We start from the raw sequence: 23,872 nt of genomic DNA on the forward strand, positions 1-23,872 counted from the left end.
AGTCCTATTTTCCCTCCACAGCATACTCACACATGAGGAGCAATGCTGTCTTAACCACGCGACACTCTAGGTTACAATAAGTACGGAAAGAATAAAACGATCACCTATTCCAGTAGTTTCATTGCCCATTTTCCTTCCTGCCCTCTCCCTTTTTTGGCAAGAGTGTCAGAACAGGGTTATATGTGTTTAGGAGCTGGTTCATTTGATTTGCAGAAGCGGTGACTTTATTGGCCCCCGACTGCGTGGCATTATCAAATGCCACTTGAGCAGAGAGCTGCGTTTTGTAATTCATCTTTGGCAGCTTGGCCTTCAGGTTTATCTTGGGGAATAAAAACGTGCCAAGGCAGAGGCAACGTGTGGCAATAAGGGACGGATCTGGAGTGGGTCTGCTGATTTTCCTCTTGTGGCCAGGGCACTTTATCTGTGCAAATCCCATTTGCGGTGTCTTTTTCATTTGTCTTGCTTCTTTGGTCTGCAGAGATGGTCATCCCTGCTCTTAAGTTTCTTGTGCTCATCCACTGCTCCTTTTGCTCCGAGCCTGAGAAGCCCATCTCTGTGTGTGTCCAATGCGTGACACGCTTTCCTCAAGGGCTCTTTCGTGAGGTCTCACGCTACGGTTCTTGCAACCGCTACCCTCTTACTTTGGCTATCACTTTGGAAATCAAGGGAGTGGTGTTAGTGCCCAAAATATGGAATGTGTGTGTAGTTGTACGTACAACAGTGCGTCTGGGGTTCCACTGAGGATGGGGGACATGTTTATGTTGCGAGAAAACCTCCCTCAGTATTTACAGTATGTGCTGCTTTGGAATGAGGTGGGGCTGAAGGATGGAACAGGACAGGAAAAAGTAATAGTCCCGAGGAAGACATGCCTTCACATGGATACGGTTTCTGAGGAAGATGTTCCCCTGTGGGAATGACACAGCTCACTGTTGGGAGTTCGTCTTCCTTTGGGGAAAGACCTGTTACGTTTTCTACCTTTCTGAATTCTGCACAAAAATGCTGAGTGTATTGAGAAGCCACTTATCTTTCTTTGCCTTGCATATGGGGAATTTGATACCAGAAGTCTCAAAGGTAATCAGTTATTATTTCTTCTTCTCTAATATCATATGAGCCCAAATACCATTTTGATTAGACTTTAAACATGAAGTGTTACAGCTCAAACCTCAAGCCGACACAAAGCACATTGGCACATTCATTGTGCCCCAGGATGATAGCTTTGGAGGGCCACCCTCCCTTCTCTTATTTTACTCTCCTTGTTCACATAGGCTGTCCCCAACTCCCTTGGATAATATCCAGAAATGTCTCTACCCAGGCATACCTCAAAACCCAGCTCCATAAGCTCTTTTCCCAGAAACCAGAACTCCTAACTGTCCCCAACTCTTCCTCTCTTACCTCCATTTTGTCCCCCAGATGACATCATGGCTCTCAACAACTGTGTAGGTTTTTAAGAGCATCAGTCTTCCCCCAAACTTCTCCAGGGCTCCTTACATTCCTTACCATGATATAGTCATCAGCACTTCTCCTGACAGATCTCACACTGCAGTCTCCCACTCTAATGTAACTTTTGGATTATCATTCACTCCACCATACTCCCTCACGAAAATGAATATTAGAAGAGTCACTTTGTATAAGACTTATTTTGCTTTTAATAAAATAGGTAGTAAGAATTCTGCATTAGAAGATAGGACAGCAATAACACTATCCCATATTTACTGAGTACTTATGAAGCGTGAGGCACTATACGAAAGGTTTTGTAAGCATGAGCACATTAATCTCTCATGCACTCGAAATGGCAGAGTCAATGATGTCCTCATTTTACACGTATGCAAACCAAAGTTTGGATGGGGTCAGTTACTTCCCTAAGATCATTCCCCAGAGAACCTTATAGCTGGACTCCTTCAATCTGTCTAACTCGAGAGCCCACACACTTAATGCTTTGGGCCCTACTATTTCTTCAAATTTCTCAGTCATCCTAGAATATTCTGAGAGAAATGTCAGGGATGGGATGTCATACTTACTTGAGGCTACCTTTTATTCGTTCTTCAGTATGTTTCCTTAATAGTTATCCCATAAATATTGTTTGAGCATCAACTATTTATCATGCATTCTTCCAAGCACTGACGATAAAGCACCTAGAATGTCTAAGTAACTATACGTTCATTGAACAGATTGTTTTTGACAGTGGGAATGTGTTCGGTGCTGGGACTTGGGTTTCTTTGGTGATTTTAACGAAGAACCCTATATTCTTCCTTTGTTTTTTTTAATATGCATCTCTAGAGGGTGCTCTTCTCTCCCAAACTTTCTTTCACATGTTGCATGTGGAGGCTAAGCTAGGAAAACCCTTGCACAGGAGTTTTTGCTTGTTTCTGACTCTACTGAGGATTGGGAGATGATTCCTCCTACCCTCTCTGTCTCAGACATTAATTACAAATCCAAAGTGTCAAAATTTGGAAAGAATAAAAAATATGAATCAACAAGTGTAGCTAGAAAGAACGTATCTGTGACCATAATTTCTTCAGGCTTTGGAGACAGGATATTTTTCTGTTCTAAAGAGAGAACTGCAGCCAGGAGAGACACATACTCAGGGAGAGCGGGGTCAGGGGTAACTCTGAAATCAAAGAGCCCACTCCCCCTGAAATGTCCAAGTGTTCTTTTCTTCCCTATTGCCTTAACCAGGCAACACCACCCTACTAAGGAGAGAGTAAGTAACCTTAAATACAATTAGATGGTACATTCTGTGCCCAGTAAGAAATATATCTTGGATAGGAAAGCATTTTTCTTCTCTAATTCCTATGTTGGATTATAAGAGGCAGCCTTTCCCTAAGAAGTCAACTTAGGGACATCATCAGTACATCATCGCAACTGCTCGGCTTTCTCTTTTAAAGAGGTGCACTCATAGTGTGAAGAAGACACTATGTGTGCAATAGAACATGCGCTGCTCATTGGTTATGTCTTCCATCATGCCCACTGTGCCCACTCATGTATGCACACATTCTGTGCATCCCCAATTTGCCAGCCAGGTGGCTTGACTCCCAACACAGCCCTTTCCACTTGGCTGGGATAAACTGTCATTGCCCATTAAGCCAAAGTGCTCTTCATCATCATTAATTAATATTCCCTTCCCAGAGGAGGATGGATATTGTCCAAAGCTGTCAGACCCCCTCTCATCATCCACACCAGACGGATACACTAGGAATCACACGTCTCAGACACACTTGTCATGTCTTTTTTGCTTTGGCCACTGTCAGGCATGCGGTCCTCTCTTACCCATCCCCACGTGATGCCCCTGGAGAGTTTGTGCTATTCAGGAATGACAGAATTTTAGAACACTTGTTTCTAGGCTTCTCTGAAAGAAACACATCCACCAGACAAAATTGGAAGGGACATGACAGTGCTGCCTGAATTTAGCTCTAACTACAGACTAAGGTGGTTCAGAAGGTGGTGAATAGGTCCAGAGAGATCATTTGCAGATCCTGAGTTGGCCTTTCTCCAAGACTGTTTTCTTTTTTCTGTCTGGTTTCTTCTACTTCTAGGTAAAGTCTAGTACTATTTATCCTACCTTTCAATGTCTTTTCTTAGGGATATTGCTGGGCCACAACCAAATACAAGCCCAAATCTTTCTAGAGACACAAATAGTTTGTTGTTAAGAGTTTGCATACTCTAGGGACACCTGGGTGGCTCAGTCAGTTAAGTGTCCGACATTGGCTCAGGTCATGATCTCATGGTTTGTGGGTTCGAGCCCCACATCGGGCTCTGTGCTGACAGCTCAGAGCCTGGATCCTGCCTCAAATTCTGTGTTTTCCTCTCTCTCTGCCCTCCCCCATTCATGTTCTGTCTCTCTTTCTCTCAAAAATAAATAAACATTAAAAAAGTTTAAAAAAAAGAGTTGCATACTCTAAGGTTTAGATCTTAATTCTGCCACTAGCTTTGTAATCTTGCAAAGATGATTGCATTCTTTCTGCCTCTATTTACTCATGTTTAAAATGGGAGTAATTATAGTCCTAGTATCATAAAGTTAATGTATGGATTGAATGAGATAATAATGGGAGGTTCTTTACACAGTGCCTGGCACATACTGGCCCCTAAAATATTATCTATTGTTATTATGAACCTTCATCAACAAAAATCCTTATCTAGCATTTTTGCTCTGTGGACAACTCTCCTGGTTCACATTTCTTGACTCTTTCAAATGTGGTACACGTTCAAAGGCCAACTGACACTGAGGGAACATTCTAGCATTGCAGTGATTAAACCACGTAAGATGGTCACCCAACACTTGGTCCCCAGCACTCCCTACATCATCACATACACACACGTGCTTCTAGGTCAGAAAGGGCCACATTTGTTGTAAGGTTCTAATGTGTGTATATGAACATAATGATTGATTTTAATGAGACATGCGCTTCCTTTTGCATTTCCCACAAAGACTCATCAACAGTACATTTCCTTGATACACGGACTCCTATTGTTACACATTACACAGTCGGCCTCTGCTGAAACAGCTTAAAGAGCAAACAGCAATGGCAGGTAGTTGGCATGCAGAAGCATACAAGCAACGGACTCATGCCGTCCTCCTCAGTCACCCCCAAATGTGAGCAGACGTGCACTCCATATATTCTGTCTTTGTTACCCCTACCTCATATGTTGCTCATCTCTGCTCCTTATTAATTCATTTACGGATTTGCTTACTTTTCATTTACCTCTAAGCACTCATCATTCATTGCAATTCTACTGGGAAATTCATGCTGGATGGCTTTCAGCTTTCTGCTAGCCAGAACAATCAGAGTTAAGGAACATTTGTGCCAGGTTCCACGTCGGCCAATATTCTTTCTATCTAGGTAATCAGCAGATACGGCACCGCCGTTCTGATCACATCAAGTTCAATTCAAGTTGCTGTGAACTGTCAGGCTAATAAAACCAAAGACTCTTCTTCCCTGGCCCCAGGACGCAGAACACCTTTACATAATGCAGTCACACCACCGCTCAAAGTGATGATAATAAGAGCCAGCAGTTTCCCTACAGACAGTCAACTGCAAGAGAGACACAAAGGGGAAACACAAGGATTAGCCAAGAAATGGTTTGCCGTGTTCCGAAGACACCCTGTTTCCTTTTCGCATTCCGTACCTGTTAGCAATGTTCGAATTCAGAAAATCATTCATGAAAACAAGTGTGAATCACAGAACATTGCAAAGTCATTCCTGTCCAAAGCTGTCATCTTTTCCATCATCAAGGGACCAATTAAAATGGTCTCTGTTTTGGCAGAAGACAAAATTTATCCAAAAACAAAACAAAACAAAACAAAAACCCAAAAAACAAAACAGAACAACAACAACAAACTATTCCACAATAGATCGAAAAGAGGGGAGCAGTTAATCAGAAAGGGAAAAAAAAATGCAACCTGAAAACCAGAAAATATTTTCAGGAGAACAGGACAGAGTCAAGACCAGGGAAACAAATTGGGTGATTGATCTGGGGCAGCTGCTTTGACTTCTTATGAGACTCTTGAAGCAAGCTATTTCCATCGTAAGTGCTGGATCAAGGCACGAAAATGAATGACATTTCCACAAAACACATTTAAAGTTTAAATGTTTGTACAGCATTTAGAAATGAGGAAAGAAATGTGGCAATTTACGCTTGTTTATAAGAAGACAAGTAGTTGGTGTTCAAGAATTACTATGGCCATGCTAAGTGCAATATGGGAAGCAAGAGAGATCCAAAATAGTAGAAATGTGTTGGGTATTTAAACAATATGGGTAGATTTTAAGACTATAAGAATATAGACTTTAAGACTATAAGAATCGTCTTAAAGCCTAAGTCTTATAGCTTAAACTCATTGGACTATAATATTAATTATGCTATCTATAATTTGTTGAGCATTGATGTATTTCTGGAACCATTTTACAGTACGTTAAGATTAACACAAGTAATCCTCAGAGAAATCCTATCAAGTAGATACTATGTATATCTCCATATTTTAAACAAGGAAACTGAGGCTTGGAAATTATTGGCTTTGTCTCTAGAATACATACACATGGGTATAGCTAGGATTCAAATCCAGTCAACCTGACTCCAAAATCTATACTTTAAATCACAAATTTTATCCAACACAAATGTGAAACTAAATCACCAGAATATGTAAATATTTTCCAGAATACATTTTCAGATTGAGACTGAGATATATGATACTATATTTATCTGGAACATGGGCAGGAAACGAGTGGAAAAAACTTGTGAATGTGTAAAAAAGTTTGCAGTGCATTTTTCTAAATATATACACACAAACTATGTCCCATGCTAGTCTGCACTCTGAATGGGACATACAGTTTGTTAATGCACATTTATACATACAGAGAAGTTTAGATACTAGAAGAAAATCCCCAAGAGCCCCTAAAGAAAAAGAGAGGTAGACAGCATTAAAAAGAATTACAACAGTGGGTTTAAATTTCTTAAGTGAAATTGGATCCTTTCTTTGATATACTGGATATTATTCCCTTGCTTCTTGTTATTTAAGCAACTTCTTGACTTTCTGAAACTCATCTCAACCAAAAGATAGCATCATTATGACTGTACATATTTGAATCCATTCTAGATTTTTTTTCAGATAGGATATAGGTATATGATACAGACACTTCCCAAATTCTGAATACATTTTGTAATGGCTCATTATAACCCATTATAAATCTTTCATAGTGGAAGGTAAGACTGACAAATGGCTAAAATCCATCCCCAAATAGCAGCTTTCTTTCTACCTAGCTGTGCTTTAAATGGCAATTCAAGTGTTGGCATTTGTCATGAAAGCTAAGTGATTCAACATGTATGATTTTACTTTGTACCTTGGTCATTTTGAGAAGCAAAAGGCCGTAGTTCTCTTAGGGAATTAAGGTAAACTTTGTTTTTTGTTTTTCTTCCCCTCTCCCATTTAGGAGAGTAAGACCTACATGTTTGTCTCACTCACTGGCCCTCTGAGAGGATGACAATTAGCCAACGGAAGTTATCTAATGAAAAAGGTATTCAGGTCCAGGGCACCTGGGTGGCTCAATTGGTTAAGCATCTGAGTCTTGATTCGACTCAGGTCTTGATTGACTCTCACGGTTCATGAGATAAATCCCCAAGTTGGCCTCTGTGCTGACAGTGCAGAGTCTGCTTGGGAGTCTCTCTCTCCCTCTCTCTGCCCCTCCCACCCCCTTTCCAAACAAATAAATAAATATTAAGAAAAAAAAAAGGTATTCAAATCCAATGGGAGCATCTTCTGATCCAATGCAGAGTTGCCTCTTTCTTTCTTCAAAGAGAGAGGGAACATGCCCACTACCCCTTTGCTCACATTGGGACACCATGTCTGCCCTTCAAGATTATTTTCAAAATTCACATTAGGATCACTCTTGTTCAAACCTTTCAATTGTTTGACTGCTTCTCCAGATACTCTCTCTAGGTCTCTGAGACTACATGGCCTGTGGACTTCATGAAAAAATAATTTTTCCCACAGGTGTTCTGTAGATTAAAAATTAACCAACAAAAATGCTCTACAAATCCCTTCTTCTCCAGAATGACATGAGGCCACGTAAGGAATTAATAATTAAGATGATCAAGGCAACAGCCAATGGTAGGCCTTTACCTCCAGTCCAGGCACTACAGGGGCTCAGGACTGCACATGCCTCGTGACATACCTCATAGAGGTCAATCATGATGTTTCCCTCAGGACCTCTGCTGCTCTGAACATTCTCCAAGGCCAGCGTGAAATAGACCCCACGGGTGTCTGAGATATAGAGGTTATAGGTGTCATTTTGGTTCCATTCTTGCACCGCTGCAAACACTTGATTCTCATCTGTGCTGATGACGTGCATGTCCTGAAGAAAGATACAGAGGATGAAGAGGTTCGAACATTAACATGGCATGTGTCCGAAGAGAGTGGAATCTAATGAAGACCAACAGGATAGGCACTTAGGCACTGTAGTGGAAGATAGAAATGTTCCATGTGTATATTTGTGAACTAAGAATTGATTAGGTTAGCATTAACCGTGTATTTCCTTTGTCATTTGTGAAGTTAAGCAGTAAGGCCATGAGAAAATAGGGCAGAGAAATGCTTGGTAGCTCACTTATAATTTAATTACTTCATTAGATAAATGAAGAATACCTTCTCAAATATGTATGACTCTGGAGAATCAATCATCTTGATATACTTGCCAGGCACAAACATGGTACATGTTCAGAAGGCTTATGTGGGGTAAATATGAGGAAAAGTCAGAGACACAGCAAGAAAATAGACAAGCCCTGCACCTCTCAGTGTGGTTCATGGGCCACCAGCATGGGGGCATCACCTGCAAGCTTGTTGGGCACACAGAATCTCAGGCCCACCTATTGAATAAAAAATCTGCATTTAAATAAAATCTCTCACTGATACAGAGTTCTGTTAAAGTTAGAGTTAAAGTTCGTTAAACTTTAACTGTTAACATGTGAAAGTTTGAGAAACACTGCCCAAGGCTCAGCAACTCCCAGAAGCCCACGAGGAAAACAAACGTTTCCTGAGAACCCCAAAGCACTAGCTGTCATGTCAATGAGGGCTCAAGCACTTGGTGGTTTATCTAAACCTTTACTCTGAGAAGTTCACTGGAAAACCTTAAGTGAGAAAGGGAAAAAAGTAGACTGCTTAACTGATGACACTTTCAGACTCTGATAGTTCTGGAAGATAAAAATAAGGCAAAGATAGTATGGAGGCAGTGAGTAGATGTCCCAGGGGTGGGAATTCCAAACCCTTTCTTCCCCATTCAGAACTCCAGAGTAGCAAATATTCAGGGAGAGGCTGACATAAACCAAGGCTTGCTGTCTCCCGCGCACAAGCTCTTGGAGGCCTTTCACCCTTTGCCCAAGGCAGCAGACACTGGTATAACTCTCCAAAACCAAAAACAGAAACAAAACGAAACCAAAGCCAGAATTATATAGAAGCACAAAAACAGAAGAACAATAAGGAAATATTCTTGGCCTTTGTGCAGCTTAATACTCAAATCTTCCCAGAAGGATCATTCTCCATTCTTGAAAAGCTTTGGGAGATTGTTCAATGCTTTTTGGCAAGAATATCAGTGCTAGAAAATTCTACCTAACTTCTATCCTAAAGCTCTCCTTGTATATGCTGACGTTCTTTCAATCAAACAAAGGTAATTCAGCTTGGATTCTGCTCTAATGTATAGGAACAAGTCTTTCTCCCCATTACCGGGATCACAGTGAATTCCTATGACCCCAAAAGGAAGAGATCTTCATGCAGACAGCTTCATATTCCTTCACCCCTACTAGGTACCACATGCCATACTCCAGAATTTGATAACGTTTTTATAAAAAGAATACAGAGTAGGAGGCCAAAAATGAATCCTTCCCATTAATTCACTGCAGGTCAATAATGCAAACTTATGTTTTGTATGGAAGTTGGCCATTGCTTATATCAGCCAAATGTCTATTTCCATTTCTTCAGCTAACTGTAGCTTGATGTTCTTTGACGAACACCCTCATTGCTCTCCGAGAAATTTCCTCCCTGTACTCAGTCTTTGCTACTTTCTTCCACCCTCAGCACCAGAAATGAGCGTGTTGAATATGCAATGTCCCTGACCACAGTGGTTGGATCAGTGATGGTATGTAACAAAAAGCCAGTAAGGCAGAATTATAGAATGACTGTGGCATTATTAGAAAAAAAAAAAAATATATATATATATATATATATACATACATATATATATCTTACTATTAGTTCATAAGCAGTAAGAATACATAAAATAATAAAAAATAAAATAAAAATAAAATAAAATAAAATAAAATAAAATAAAATAAAATAAAATAAAATTCTAGATCTGATGGAGACATATCTTAGGGGCAGGAGATGAAGACAGTCCTGAAGAAAATGTCTTTGAGTCTTTGTGGACAGCTAAGAAGCCTGCCCCACCTGTAAACCTTTCAGCTAGAGAGAACACTAGGGGGAAAAAAAAAAGGTTAAAAGAATGGACTTTCAAGTAAAACTACTTGAGTTCAGATCCTCCCTCTGTAACTTAGCTGTGTGAACTAAACTCTGTGCCTCAGCATTTCTACCTGTAAAACAGAGATAACAGTGTGCCCTCCATGGAGTTGTAAGGATTAAATCAGTTACTAAGTGTTACACATTTATAGTGCCTGGCATGTAGCATTTGTTTCATACGGGCTAGCTATTTTCAGTGACACATGCCCTTAAATCTCTTCTGTTGATTAAGCAAGGTTGATTTGGCCTTTCTTTTCACCGCAAATGTTGGAGTGTTAACCAGTATACTTAATAAAAAGTAGTTCATGCAAGTATTTTGCTTCTTTTGAATGGAGGGGATTAGGTATGGAAATTAGCTCAAAGGCCATTCAACCACTGAGGGCAAACTTTCTATGGCTCCCCATTTCCTAAATTAGGACAAAGACCCAAATCCTTATTGTAGCATTTAGAATCCTCAAAGAACTACTCCTAATTCATGTTCACTCATCAGCAGGATGCAGTATTTTTTCCTGAATTCATGTTATGATATTTAAACACAGATCTGGCCCCTACATAACTACTTCCTACCTCTGTGCCTTGGAGTGAATTTGTGCACTGGTGAACCCCTGAAGTCTGGGTCACCACAGACATCTCCTTAATAAATGCTAGGGACTAGATAGAGTACATTAACTGTACTATCCCACTCAGACAAATCTTTATTTTGTAGATTCAGAACTAAAACACAGTGCCTCAAGGTCACATAGAGAACCAGTCACATAACAATAACAAATTCAAATGGCTACCTCTAGATAAGGGCCAAGATCAGCTCTCTCTCTCTCCATATAATCCAATTACAGTGAAGAGACTTAAAAAAATGATGTTGGTCTTAGGTATTTGAATTGAAGGACCTGACATATTTCAATGGCATCTTTCTTTTTAATTCATGCCTATATTCTCCTCTATCAGGTAAATATGCTTTTTCTACCCGAATGGCACTTTATATTGAATGCTTTTACTGAGACACAAGCTTTTAGAACAAGAAGTAGCCTTTTAGATCTTCTACGAGAGTGTTTTCCCAAGTCTGTTCCATAGCACACCAGCAATGTTGGACTTTTAATAGAATTTTTTTTTTTTTAAGTGGATCTCTTTGGGAATGTTTGATCAGTGATGAATTATATAGTTTTCTTGCTCAAAGGACATCCTAGAAACTTCGACACCAGTGACCTACCATTACTCTCAAGGCAAAGAACAGAATAAAATTTAGGTTTCTTCTTAAACTTATTTGATCATAGAGCCAAATTTTCATGAGGTATCTCTAAGGATATTTGATTCAGAGTAACATTTATTTTATTTTAAAAATGTAAAAACAAAACAAAACAAAACAAAAAACCCAAAACAACAAACAAACAAAAAACAGAGAAAGAAATTGATAAGCCAGTCCATGGTTCCACAGCAAGTTAGTGACCTATGTAGGTCTGGAATCCAGGCCTCCTTCTGTGAATCAAACAGTCCTGCACCGCCCATGCCCTGGGTGCCATCGATCTCCCACCACACAGACAACGAGATCTATACTGATAATAATATTACCTTGCTTTTATAGAGTATCTGTCCTCCAAAGTGCTTGAAGCACTTTCATATGTATTGCCTCGTTTATCTCACTTGAGGGGCTCAGAATAAGCTCCAAGTAAGTTAAGGGAAGGAAACCTTCACTGTGTCTCCTGGTCTAGGGCTTTCATGCTTTTAATAGCAGCAGCAACATTAAAGTCTCCCCATCCCCCTCTCTGGTCATCATTACCATTATTATTATTATTATTATTATTATTATTATTATTATTAATTTTTTTAAAACACAGTTCAGGGTAACCATAGTCTTTCAAGAGCTGATACAAAGGCAGTGGATGATTACAGAAAATTTGACATCAAAGTGCTGGTTTGTCTTGATTCCTTTGTTGCGCATGAAGCTTTGTTCCTTTCCAGCCAAGGCAGCCCTGGCTTTGATAGAAGGCCACAAAATACATGTGCCTTTCCCACAAATCACTCCACCCAAGCTGGGGCTTCTCTTTGAAGGTGTAATGGGTTGTAACGAGGCATCTCATTGCCTTAAGTAAACATCTCCTTGGACTACATAATACATTCATTTGCTGTACTGACTCCTATTTTTCCAGGGAAAAGCTAAATTAATCCTTGCATTCTACCCTCCTATCTCACATCAAGCTAGTAATGGAGCGTGCTCATCTGGGATAGCAAGGGGAGGGGACAGACAGCAGATTCAGGTTCAAAGTACAACTGGCTAGATGTCACTGGGGGCAACTGTCAACAGCAATCTATGTGATGGCCATGAAGAAGCAATGCAAAGTACGTGTTTTTCCTAACACTCCAGTGCCAGGTCTGATGCTCCTTTGGTTTTAAACTACCATTTCTGGGGCTCCTTGGTCCATGGCTTTTTTTTTTTTCTTTTGATGGCCCTCTAGTATATCAAAATTTGTGGGGGATCTGCTATCTTATAATAGTAAACTATTCAATTATTTCAAGAGAAGAAAGGTATAAAGGATCCTAGTTTGGGAGCTCAGGGGAGTTCAGTGCTGGCCTCAGTCCTGCTGTAGACAGCATTTGGTTTGGCCCAGGCTTATTCCACTCAAAGAGTATATTCCCAGGAGCTAGAACAAGATGATTGACTCACATCTGCTGCTCCTGATTTGGTCTCAATTCCCACATGCCTCTTGAGCAAGGGCATCTCCCTGCATTGACTAACTCTTGTTTTTAAATTTTTTTTTTTAATGTTTATTTATTTTTGAGACAGAGAGAGACAGAGCATGAATGGGGGAGGGGCAGAGAGAGAGGGAAACAGAATCGGAAGCAGGCTCCAGGCTCTGAGCCATCAGCCCAGAGCCCGACGCGGGGCTCGAACTCACGGACCGCGAGATCGTGACCTGGCTGAAGTCGGACGCTTAACCGACTGCGCCACCCAGGCGCCCCAACTAACTCTTGTTTTTAAAGGTGTAAATCTTGCAAGCTAACTACTGCATTTGCTGATCAATCAAAGAAATAGCAATTCATTTTGGCACTTGAAGGGGGAAAAAACCCAAAACGGCTCCGTTGGACTTACTGAGGAGGCATGATCATATCCCTCCTGGGCCTTCCCAAAAGATTATCCAAGGTACTTTTAACAGCACTCAGATTTAGTTTTACATATGGACTCTCCCCATGTCTCATCCAAGGCACAACTCCAAAGTTGTAGCTTGTCCTTTTGTAAAACACGTTAAACTGAATCAAGACCAAGGAGCAGTTAAATGTATACAAGCACAGAAATAGTTCTGGGCAATTACCACTGTCATTAATTTCTTAGCTGCTGGAAATATTAGTAAATACTAACATGGATATTGTTCATGGAGTCAACAGGGAGATTTAATGTGTGTTATTATCCCAAATGTGTTGATGTCTCAGCCCACCTTACTCCTGTTAGGCTTAGAGCCAAAATGATGGCCCAGAAGGAGAATTCTGCCTGGAGAAGCCAGAGCAACTGGCTACCATTTACTTTCCTGGAAGAAGAGATCTGCAATGACCTTGTGCTGTGTCTGTCACACGATTCCCTGGCAGCTAGCTGGTGTTGGGCCACGATAACATACTACAAAGTCATGGACAAAAACACAAGATAAAGAGTCATGAAAACTCAGTCGAAAAAAGTTCTCTACGTTCTTTGCCCAACCCAAAGGTTTCAAAACTGAGCTACAACTATATTTAAACCTACGCTTCCCCCTTCCTACGGTCATACATACCTCCCTTGCTCTAAGATCAAGGCACAATGCATTAGTTACTTCAGGCCACAAATCCACAGCTTGGAGCGCCCAAGTCAGTTTGACCTCCACTAGGTGGCGCTCCATATCAACACAGTTCTTCAGTGTTTCTGGAAAGAGCCCAGGGAATGTCAGCAGTTGAGGGTCTTTAACTTCTGTCTGTCATTATTTCCAAAGGAGTAACGCCTTTGGAAAGTCCAAAAAATTTAGCTGTGCCTCAGAACTCTAAAGACAGCCAGTATCGTAAGTCTATTGAGAGAGAAAGCAAAGGTTGGATGCCGTATAGATGTACCCCCTCTCAAAAACTAATCACAGTAGAATGGGATAGAAATGTGTCACCCCTGTTGTACTGACATAATAGCCAAAGCATGTTCTCTGTTTTGCTAGAATACCAGTACATATTTCTTGAAAAGTAAAAGCAAATCAGTTGACAATTTATTTAGATGCTCCTATAACAAGAATTCCAGAGAGAGAGACAGAGAGAGAGAGAGAGAGAGAGAGAGAGAGAGAAAGAGAGAGAGAACGTGAAAAGCAGTCATGAGGGATGAGAAGAGATAAATGAATACGAAAGACTGAAAGGATCCTTGGGAAAGGGGTGAGGTCAAGAATATGTGAATTGAAGAAAATACTAAAATGAAGAAATCCATTCAGCTCATACCTTGGGCAAAGCATACTTGGGCAGCTTCATTTGGGCAAACGCATTCCTTCGGTAGGACACGTAGTAGTGCGGTCGTCCTCCTGATGTCAGCTGTATCATAAACACAAGAGTTGTAAGAAGAGCTCCTATAATAGTTCCAGGCCCTCAAACAACAGCCATGAATGGAAGGGGGTAGCTGCCAACCCAACAGTGTGAATGACTATGGTGGACAAGTGTGAAGAACTAGAGCTCCATTCAAAAACGACTCAAACAGTGTATGTGAACTGGTCTGAGGGCCAACCTAGCCCACTGGGTGAACATAAAATTCTTGGATTTGCCCTGTAGGTCAGAAACAAGGAAACATTTTCATTTCCTTTTTATTTTTCTTCTCTTTTGTGTTTCTAATGAGAGAAGCCTTAGGGTATATTGGCTTAACGTCCATCAGCCGTTCCCAGCTCTCCAGCCCAAGACTATGACCACGCAAACAGGTCCCCATGCCATATCAGAAGGAAACAGCCCGGGTGAAACAGCGGCAGAGCTGGAGCCTCTCATCTCTGAGCGCTGAGTTCCGTTTGATGCTGTACCATAGATGAATGCGAGTATGTCTCACATACAGCCGCGCTGCTGACACATTAGATAGAAAACTGGCCAGGATCATAGCCCAAAATCATTATAGATCTCTATCTTCCAGAAAAGAACTCTGAGCTACCTCCTCCAAGTCTGTCCAGCACATACAGCCCAGTGAACCCTGTGGGTGAGAGGGAGGGTAAGAAGGGGTGCGGTCTCCACCCCAGCACGAGCACTGTTTCGTGGAGTGGCAATGGCTCTACTGTCAGTCTCCCTCTCCTTTGTAGCCACTGTTTTTTTTTTTTTCCCAGTTTGGTTGAGATATTCACATATAAGATAGGTAACTTTAAAGTGTACAATGTGATGATTTGATAAATGCATATACTGCAAAATGATGATCATAATAAGGTTAGTTGACACCTCTATCCCCTCATTTAATTATGATATTTTGTGTGTACTGAAATCATTTAAAATCTACTGTCTTCATAACTGTCGAGTATATAATACAATATTGGTAATTATAGTCACTATGCTATACATTAGATCCTCAGAACTTATTCATCTAATAGCTGGAAATTTGTACCCTTTGACCAACGTCTCCCCACCCCCCAACCCGTAGCAAGGACCATCTAGTCTGTATTTCTATGAGTTGGTGGAGTCACTCTTAATCCATATAAATATCTGGAGCTGGAACATCAGTTGGAGTTTGCATACTCAGATTGTGTCAACAAATGCTGTGGGTGAAGGTCCATCAGACACGTACGAGAGTGACTGGCAAGTTATCTTGTCCACCATGATTGGGCCAGATCACCTCCTAATTCTAGGGATGGGTTATGTTCACAGTGTTCACAGGATCATGTTCACAGCGGTATGGGTAGAAAATACATAACATTTTAAAGGCAGAATTGATTCTCATTGGTTAGTCATATATGTGGATTACAAATCATTATTAGAAAACAGAAAAGGTTCCTGGCAGAAACAGTGATTGAGAAATGAATTATAGATACAACCAATACAACCATTTTAATGTCACTTGATAATTTGATGCTGAAGTTATCAGAGTACTCATTATTCATCTCCCCAACAAAGAAATGAAGTGTATGTGTATGTATAATCATTTGCAAAACATTTTAAGAGTACATAGGTTGATTTTGTGCATTTTGAACATTTGCTTCCTTAAAAGATGGGATTGAATATTCTGAATTATGATTTTTTGTCCAAATAAATATATTAGTGTTAAGAATGTGTCTCAATCATAGTGAAATTGTGTGTGTATGTATATATATATATAAAATGTGTGTAAAAATGAATATATGTAATAAATATATGTCAATATATTCAATGTATACACACACACACACAGAACTATTCAGCAATTGTACCTTTGTCACTCTTACCATGGGAGGCAATAAGTGAAGTCTGTCTAAACTTACCTAACAACTAACTAAATTACTGTTCAAACAAACCTAAAACTTTCCTGAAATGCTGAAAAGCAGCAAAGCATACTTGCTCCCTGTCTCTTCTAACCACTTTACCTCAAAAGGTTTCCCACTCTCTTTAGGAGAGAAAAACCCGACTGCATACATCTTCACTTCTCATCCTAATCATAGTCAGAGCATGACAATAATGGCTGATTACTCTCCACCTCGCCTCTGCCTCCCACTACCTCCAGTCACCCCGCAGCTTCCTGTTGCCATCTGTTTCTCTATTTTTAAGGTAAGTATTGAGGAACAGGCTGATTGGCTGACTCTTCTGATAGGAAGAGAGTGACATATCCACTCACTCTCACTGAAGGCAGAGGAAGGGTGAACAAAAGTGCGCATCATTCTGGAGACAACCTTCATACTCTAAGCGGTGCCTCCGTGACCACGTGTTGATAAGGTCCTCCAGACGCTGCTCAAAGGAGCTAATTAATATTCCGTGAGCATAGAAGCTTCGACACTTGGCAATGTTCCTTTTGTCAAGAAGATAATGATTTTATTTTTCTTCCTTTTTTTACCCTCAAGGGAGTGTAAGCAGGCAAAGGAGGCTGCATTAGGGACGGAAGCAGGGAAGAGAACTGTCTGAGACAATCAACAGAAGTGGATCTTTCATACCTGAACAAACACATAATCATCCTGGACAATCAAAGAGTCTGGGTCAATGTAGCCTGGGAAGGGTTTATTCCTGTTGGCCTCTGTGCAGTTCTGCATTCGGCAAGTTAGGTACTGTGAATCTGAAAGAAAAAAAAAAAAAGGTAGGGGGAAGGTATACACACTGAGTATTACACTCAGAGTTGACCTTTTTTCTTTCCCTTGCTATCTCCAATTCTTGAAACAAATCTCACATTCTTTAGCTGCATTATTTTTACCATTATTATCGTTCAAAGTGGTATCATTATTATTTTACTCATTCTTTTTTTGAGAGAGCACAAATGGCAGAGAGGGGCAGAGGGAGAGACAATCTTAAACAGGCCTACGCTCAGCGTAGAACCTGACACAGGGTTTGATCCCACCCTCTGGGATCATGACCTGAGCCGAAATCAAGAGTCGGACACTCAACCGACTGAGCCATCCAGGCACCCCATTATTTTACTCACTTTCTGTCAACACCATCACCAGCATGCCCCCTCACCTCCACCAAACCTTGCCATCCTGGAATACTAAATCCTCATTAATTAATTTTCCTCTCCCAAACCTAAATGAAAATATTTTTAAAAACTGGCAATAATATTTACGATTTCCTAATTATTTTTTTGCATTTGTAGGCTCTTCCTCCACACTCTGACCTTTGACCAACAAGCAGGGAAACATGGATATAACATGCATTTACCAGCCATCTCATGCAAGAAGTTATAAACATTGTTATAAGCAGTAAAATCCCATGTCAAGACAAAGGCCTTTCTTCTAATAATTTTAAGTAAAATAGAATAGAGAGGAGTTTCCTTGGGTCCAATAATTTGCTCTCGGGTCAATTGCTCCTTGGGTCAATAATTCTACAGATGAGAAAACCAAGACCCTGAATCTTACCTGAGACTTGACAGCAGATGGTAAACCTATCAGTTAAATTAACTCTTCTATACATTTGCTATCTATGGCTGGAAGTGCAATGTATCAGGGTGGCAGCCTTGGTTTTTCAACCACAGCTATTCTGCTCTCTCTACTAATCAGATGTCATTTCATACTTAAAACTCCTTTTGCCTCCTTGCATTTAAAATAAATTCAAATCTTCTACCACCCACCACTCCAATGTCCCCACATGTTAATCTCTTCTTCTCTCTGTGAGTCTTCTAATCTGGCTTCCTTTACATGCAGAAGTTTGCCTAAACTTTCTACTACTTACGAGACTTTTTGCTTGTACTCCCTCTGCCTAAAATGCTTTTCCCCTGGTTGTTCACAAAGAAAGTTCTAGATTTCAGTCTACTATTATTTCTGAGGGTCTTCCATGATTACTCTGGATCACAAACCATTTTGTTAATTCCCCCCCCCCCCCCCATGGAATTCGTTTCTGTCTGTCTCTATTAGAATATAAGCTACTTGAGGGGCGCCTGGGTGGCGCAGTCGGTTAAGCGTCCGACTTCAGCCAGGTCACGATCTCGCGGTCTGTGAGTTTGAGCCCCGCGTCGGGCTCTGGGCTGATGGCTCAGAGCCTGGAGCCTGTTTCCGATTCTGTGTCTCCCTCTCTCTCTGCCCCTCCCCCGTTCATGCTCTGTCTCTCTCTGTCCCAAAAATAAATAAACGTTGAAAAAAAAAAAAAAAAAGAATATAAGCTACTTGAAGATAGTGACTCCTTTTTCTTGTTGTTCACTGATGTACCCTCAGGTTCTAATACTGTTCCAGGGACATATTGGCCAATGAGTAAATATTTACTAGAATGTGCCTTTTTATTGTAATATATCTTTTTCAATGAAGAAGAAAGTCATTTTACCTTTTTTTTTTTTCTTGATGCTTAATAAATGGATGTTTGATTTTAGGATATCAGGGATGTATAAAGAAATCCACTATTCCAAATTAAAACAAAATAAGGAGATGAAGATTTCCATTTAACTGGGGGTAGGCAATAGTATAGCATTGGATGCAAGGATTCACTAATGACTTCTCTCAAGGACATTTCCAGGACCCTCTTTACCTATGGAAATTGGGTAAAATCTGTATTCTACAAGGAAGACCACAAGGGGGCGGCATGCATATTTGCTCCATCTGACCAAGGACATGTAATTGCTGATAAGCTCTTAAATGAGACTGGAGGTGAACTTTATTCACAATATTCCTTCATGCCTCTGCCGTCTGTGGGGATGGGATGGCTCTGAAGTACTTTAAGCCATCTGGTTGTAGTGAAACCATCTCTGTAGATGAACTAAAGAAGAGCCATCTACTCACTCTTACTTACCACCTTCTTCAAACATTCTTTATCATTCCATCTTAGGGCATAACTCAAGGTCTTTCTCCTTGAAGACAATTTCTGGGAGTCAGTCCTTCCCAGAATCGTCCCCCTTCCCACCATAGCACACAAAATCTTCACCTCACAGTTTCACACTCCACCAGATTCTTCCACATCTTTTAAATGACTTTTATTTTTCCAAAGGTAGCTTGGGTTCACAGCAATGGACACTGGTAACTATGAGACCAGGGCTTGAGTTCTTATTTGGTCACTTACTAGGTACATAGTTCAAAAGAAATTTCAATCTCCTGAGCCTTGCCACCCTCATCCATTAAATGTGAATGCCAATGTCAACTCTCTTGAATTTTGGCTCTAAGAATTAACTATAATAGCATATATGCTGAATGTTTTAAAACTCAAATGTGTACAGATATGAGCTGTTATCAATAATGATAACATTCCTATTTGCTCTTTTGCTACCTTTCACAATAATTGGATCAGTTTGGGGGCCTTTTAAAGGCTAGTTAAACTGAATTTGAGTACTCCAGTTATGTTTCTGTATCAGCTATGTTTCTTTTGGTGACCTGCCCGATACCCATTCCTCCCGGCCTCTTTGATGGAAAAGCCAATACTGGATCGGTTGACTTATCCTTCCTCCTGCATGACTGAGAAGTGCCCATATGCAAGGATTAATCCTCTTGGGTCTATGCCCACAAAAGGTCTTCTGACTCCCCTTGCCATTGGTTGGTTCAGGAAAGAGCATTAAAACTGAGTTCTAGTAAATGAGAAGAGAGGGCAGTCTTGTAAGGGGCTGCAGGGGAGAGACCAGGAAATACAGCAGAAGACCCTGTTCTGCCTCTCTAGAATAATGTGATGCTGAGAACTGCTCTAGCCTTCTTTTACATAGAGGAGCCAGTAAGCCTACAGTTAGGCTTACCTAATGAGTATGCAAAGAGATGAAAAGGACCTATTTCCTGATGACACTGAGTTACTGATTATACTGAACTTACAGCTGCTCTTTTTCTGCACTTCTTATGTGAGATAATGAACAAAAACAATGATTAACCAAACTAAATCAAAGATTCCTGATTAGGAGGTCTTGGCCTTCAAATTACAAATACAACTTCCAATCAGAATTTCTTGGACTGTCACCTGATGAGAACTTTTGATAAATACACAGTGCTTGTTTTCTTTGTATGGGGTCTCAGAGTTTAAAGCTTTCTTAAGACTTGAACCTCCTCTTCAAAGGTTCCTGAACAAGTATAAGACGGAAAATATAAAGATACACTTCTCATATTTATAACTCAGCTATTGAGAAACTATGAAGCTGAGGGATTTGGGAAGAAAATAAAAGAGCAGGGAAACTAACAATTGTTGAATACCAATGTGCCAGGTTCACATTTATTTCATACATTTAATCTTGATAATACTACAAAGTATAATATATCGACTATTTTTTTAGATAAAGAGAATGAAGCTCAAATACGTAATGTTTTACAGAAATAGCATTATGGGTTTCAAACTTGGTTGGCTCCAAAGCTGGTTTATTTCCACTACTCTGTATTGTGTGAAGAATGCTGGGAAGTTTGGGGCCAACTTCTGTTAATTATATTTCGTCTTTGATCTAAGTAGCAATGCATACACCCAGATACAAAAAGAAAGACAAGTAAATTTATATTTTGTGTGGAGTAATTTGGCAATAGGATCAAGATCCTTGAAAATACTCTCTTTGACCTCACATTTATTTCTGAGAATTCTAACCAAGGGAATAAGTAATGATCTATGCAAAGATTTAGGTACTTCAATTTTCATCAGTGTTGTTTATAACAAAACTAAATAGAAAAATGGTCAAACATAGAGGAATAACTTTTTAAAACCTCAGAACATGCATAGTTTGTTATTAAAATCCTGATTCTAAAGAGTATATGAAGATTTACAGAATTGGTTAATGCATTTCATATAATAAAAATAGGTTTCTAATTAATAATTTGTATCAATGCTTTAATTTCTTAGTTTAAAAAAACAGACCTCGGTTATTTAAGAAGTTAACATCGGGGAGAGCTAGGTAAAGCTGTACTATCTTGGTAACTTTTCTGTTTACCTAAAACTATTCCAAAATAAGTAGGTTACCAAAATATGTGCATATCAACCCGATTTTCTGCAAGTTGTATATATAGATATCTACATATGTATGCTTACACTGGAAAAATGAATAAAAGATATACATGAGATGTCCACAATAGTATACAGGTAGTGATATGAGAGAAGGAGACAATTGTGTGCAAAGCCCTGGAAAGCATGTCTCAGCCAGGAGGTGGAGGGGGCGTGTGAGATCTGTCCCACAAAAATCAGAGAAGCTTCTCTAATTCCTCTGCTTCTCCCACTCCTCATGACACATACTGAGGCAGAGCACCACGAACAATATGTGTAATGAGCCCGTCTTTGGGCTAAGAAATACCAAAGGTTCCATTGGGCGACACAAGCAAAGTTCCAGGAAGAGGCTTTGAAACCACTGTTTGCTTAGAGAGGCTCAAAGTGAAATTTGCAAGCTGAAGGGGAAATGAACAATTTTGAGCTGCCTGCCCCTGGTAAAGGGCTCCTGGTTTGTTCTCTTTCTCCTCCTAATGGAAACAGAGAGAAATTGGCTGCACTTCATAATGAGGGACCAATCACTCTTATTCCCCTTGGGGCTTACTGTAATAGCATTAAGTATGATGAACTCTTTCCATATTCAATTCTAGTGAGTGTATGATGCGATTCCATAGGAAGTATCTTGTAATTTGGCATTAATTAACGTCAATTAATGCATGCAACTGCTAGACTTTAGAATTAATTTCATTACTTTTCCCACACAGATGTTTTCCTTGCCATAGGTAATTAGGGCCCTGTGCTGCTCTTCTCAGGCATCCTCACTCTGTATAACAGCTGCCGCTTGGCATAATGCAATTCCCACCCCTGCAGAATCGGTGATGTAGACAAAGGCTGCCTTTCGAAGGCCAGGCTTTGAGCAGAGGAACAGGGCTTTAAATGCAGGTTCAAGGCCTGCTAGCTTTGTAAACGTAAGCAACCACTTCACCTCTCTGCACGCTGATCTGTAAAATGGAAAAGATGGGAGCCATCTTGCCAGTGGTTGTGATGCCCAAAGACTTCAGTCATGAAATGTGTTCAGTCTAGGGCTGGGCTAGACCGTGCTCCAATAACAGGAGCAGTGATTGCTACTGAAGTCCTCTGTCTTGAATCACCAGTACCATCCACTGTGTCTCAACTGTAAAGTACTCCAGACATCTCTACCTGACACATCTTTCTTCATATTTGATGTTTGGTTTCAATTAAAGATTTTTTAAAGTATTTTTCAAAGCACCATGAAAAGTATTCTCCTTGTATAATTAATAGGTATTTGTGTGAGTCAGTGGGCAGTGGGCAGAAATGGAAAATAACCAGGGGTATGAAGAGGACATGAGAGTTGGCTGGGTGCCCAGCACACAGGGCCTGCCAGCCTGCAGCCATATTGCTTTGCAAATGTTTCCTCCTGTTGGGAATGATGTTCTAGGTCCTAGCTCTATCTCCAACGTGCTGCATGACTCTGAGAAGGTCACTTACCAAGCCAGGTTTCAGACTTTTTCTCTTTGTAATGAAGATTATTAGAACTTTAGAACTATAGGGCACCTGAGTGGATCAGTTGGTTAAGCATCCAACTTCGGCTCAGGTCATGATCTCACCGTTTGTGGGTTCGAGTCTCCCCCATCGGGCTCTGTGCTGACAGCTCAGAGCCTGGAGCCTGCTTCAGATTCTGTGTCTCCCTCTCTCTCTGCTTCTCCCCTGCTCTACTCTGTCTCATTCTCTCAAAAATAAACATTAAAAAGAAAAAAAAAAGAGAGAACTTTAGAACTAAAAAAGGACATTAAGAATCAGACTATTACTTTAAGATCTGACAGGTCTTCACTATACTTTACCCATTGAAACCTGTCTCCTCCCACCCCTGCCTGAAGAAACGAAGCTCCGTGACGTTGCTGGTTAAGTCTACATTTTCAGGACTTCTGCTATTTCTAAACAGCACGTTCATTCCTGGCTGACACCTGTGTCCATTCAGACAGTTACTCGGGTTTGAATTTTCTTTTCCTTGCCTGTTACCCTGCCCAAATACTTGCTGGGCTTTCTTCTGTGGGGTTTTGCCTGAGGCTCAGGCTGACCTCTCCTTTCCCAGAATCTCTCCAATGATAGCAGCAGCAGCATTAACCTCCAGAATTACCACAGTGACCTCTTCTCTGGGTCAGGAACCATGCTAAGTGGATCGCATGCTTTTTCTTTTTTAAATTTTGTAAAAAAAAAAAAATCCAGAAAGAGGTACTTTTTACAGATGAAGAACTCCAGACTTAGAGACGAGATTTGTCTAAGCTCACATGCTAGTAAATGACACAGCAAGAAAAACATCACAGATCTCTAGAACTCTACCAGTGATTCTATTATTCAAAAAATATTTAGCACCAAATCCTTTTGTATACCTTAATATTACAAAAGTTTCATTTTAGACAAAACCATAAA

At 40.4% G+C, this 23,872-nt stretch overlaps 1 protein-coding gene across 6 annotated transcripts in view; it reads right to left on the reverse strand.

Annotated features, from left to right (window-relative positions):
* The window catches only part of SORCS1 (sortilin related VPS10 domain containing receptor 1), a 507,743-nt gene that overhangs the window by 108,918 nt on the left and 374,953 nt on the right, over positions 1–23,872 (reverse strand). For all 6 annotated transcript variants that reach the window (XM_045040656.1, XM_019813798.3, XM_023240902.2 and 3 more), the window contains 3 exons: positions 17,068–17,186; positions 14,426–14,515; positions 7,665–7,844 (listed from right to left, as the gene is read on the reverse strand). In XM_045040656.1, coding sequence (XP_044896591.1) covers positions 7,665–7,844; positions 14,426–14,515; positions 17,068–17,186 — 389 coding nt within the window. The remainder of the gene's footprint in view (positions 1–7,664; positions 7,845–14,425; positions 14,516–17,067; positions 17,187–23,872) is intronic.

This window comes from Felis catus, chromosome D2 (assembly GCF_018350175.1).
Source record: "Felis catus isolate Fca126 chromosome D2, F.catus_Fca126_mat1.0, whole genome shotgun sequence".
In the NCBI taxonomy this organism is placed as follows: domain Eukaryota; kingdom Metazoa; phylum Chordata; class Mammalia; order Carnivora; family Felidae; genus Felis; species Felis catus.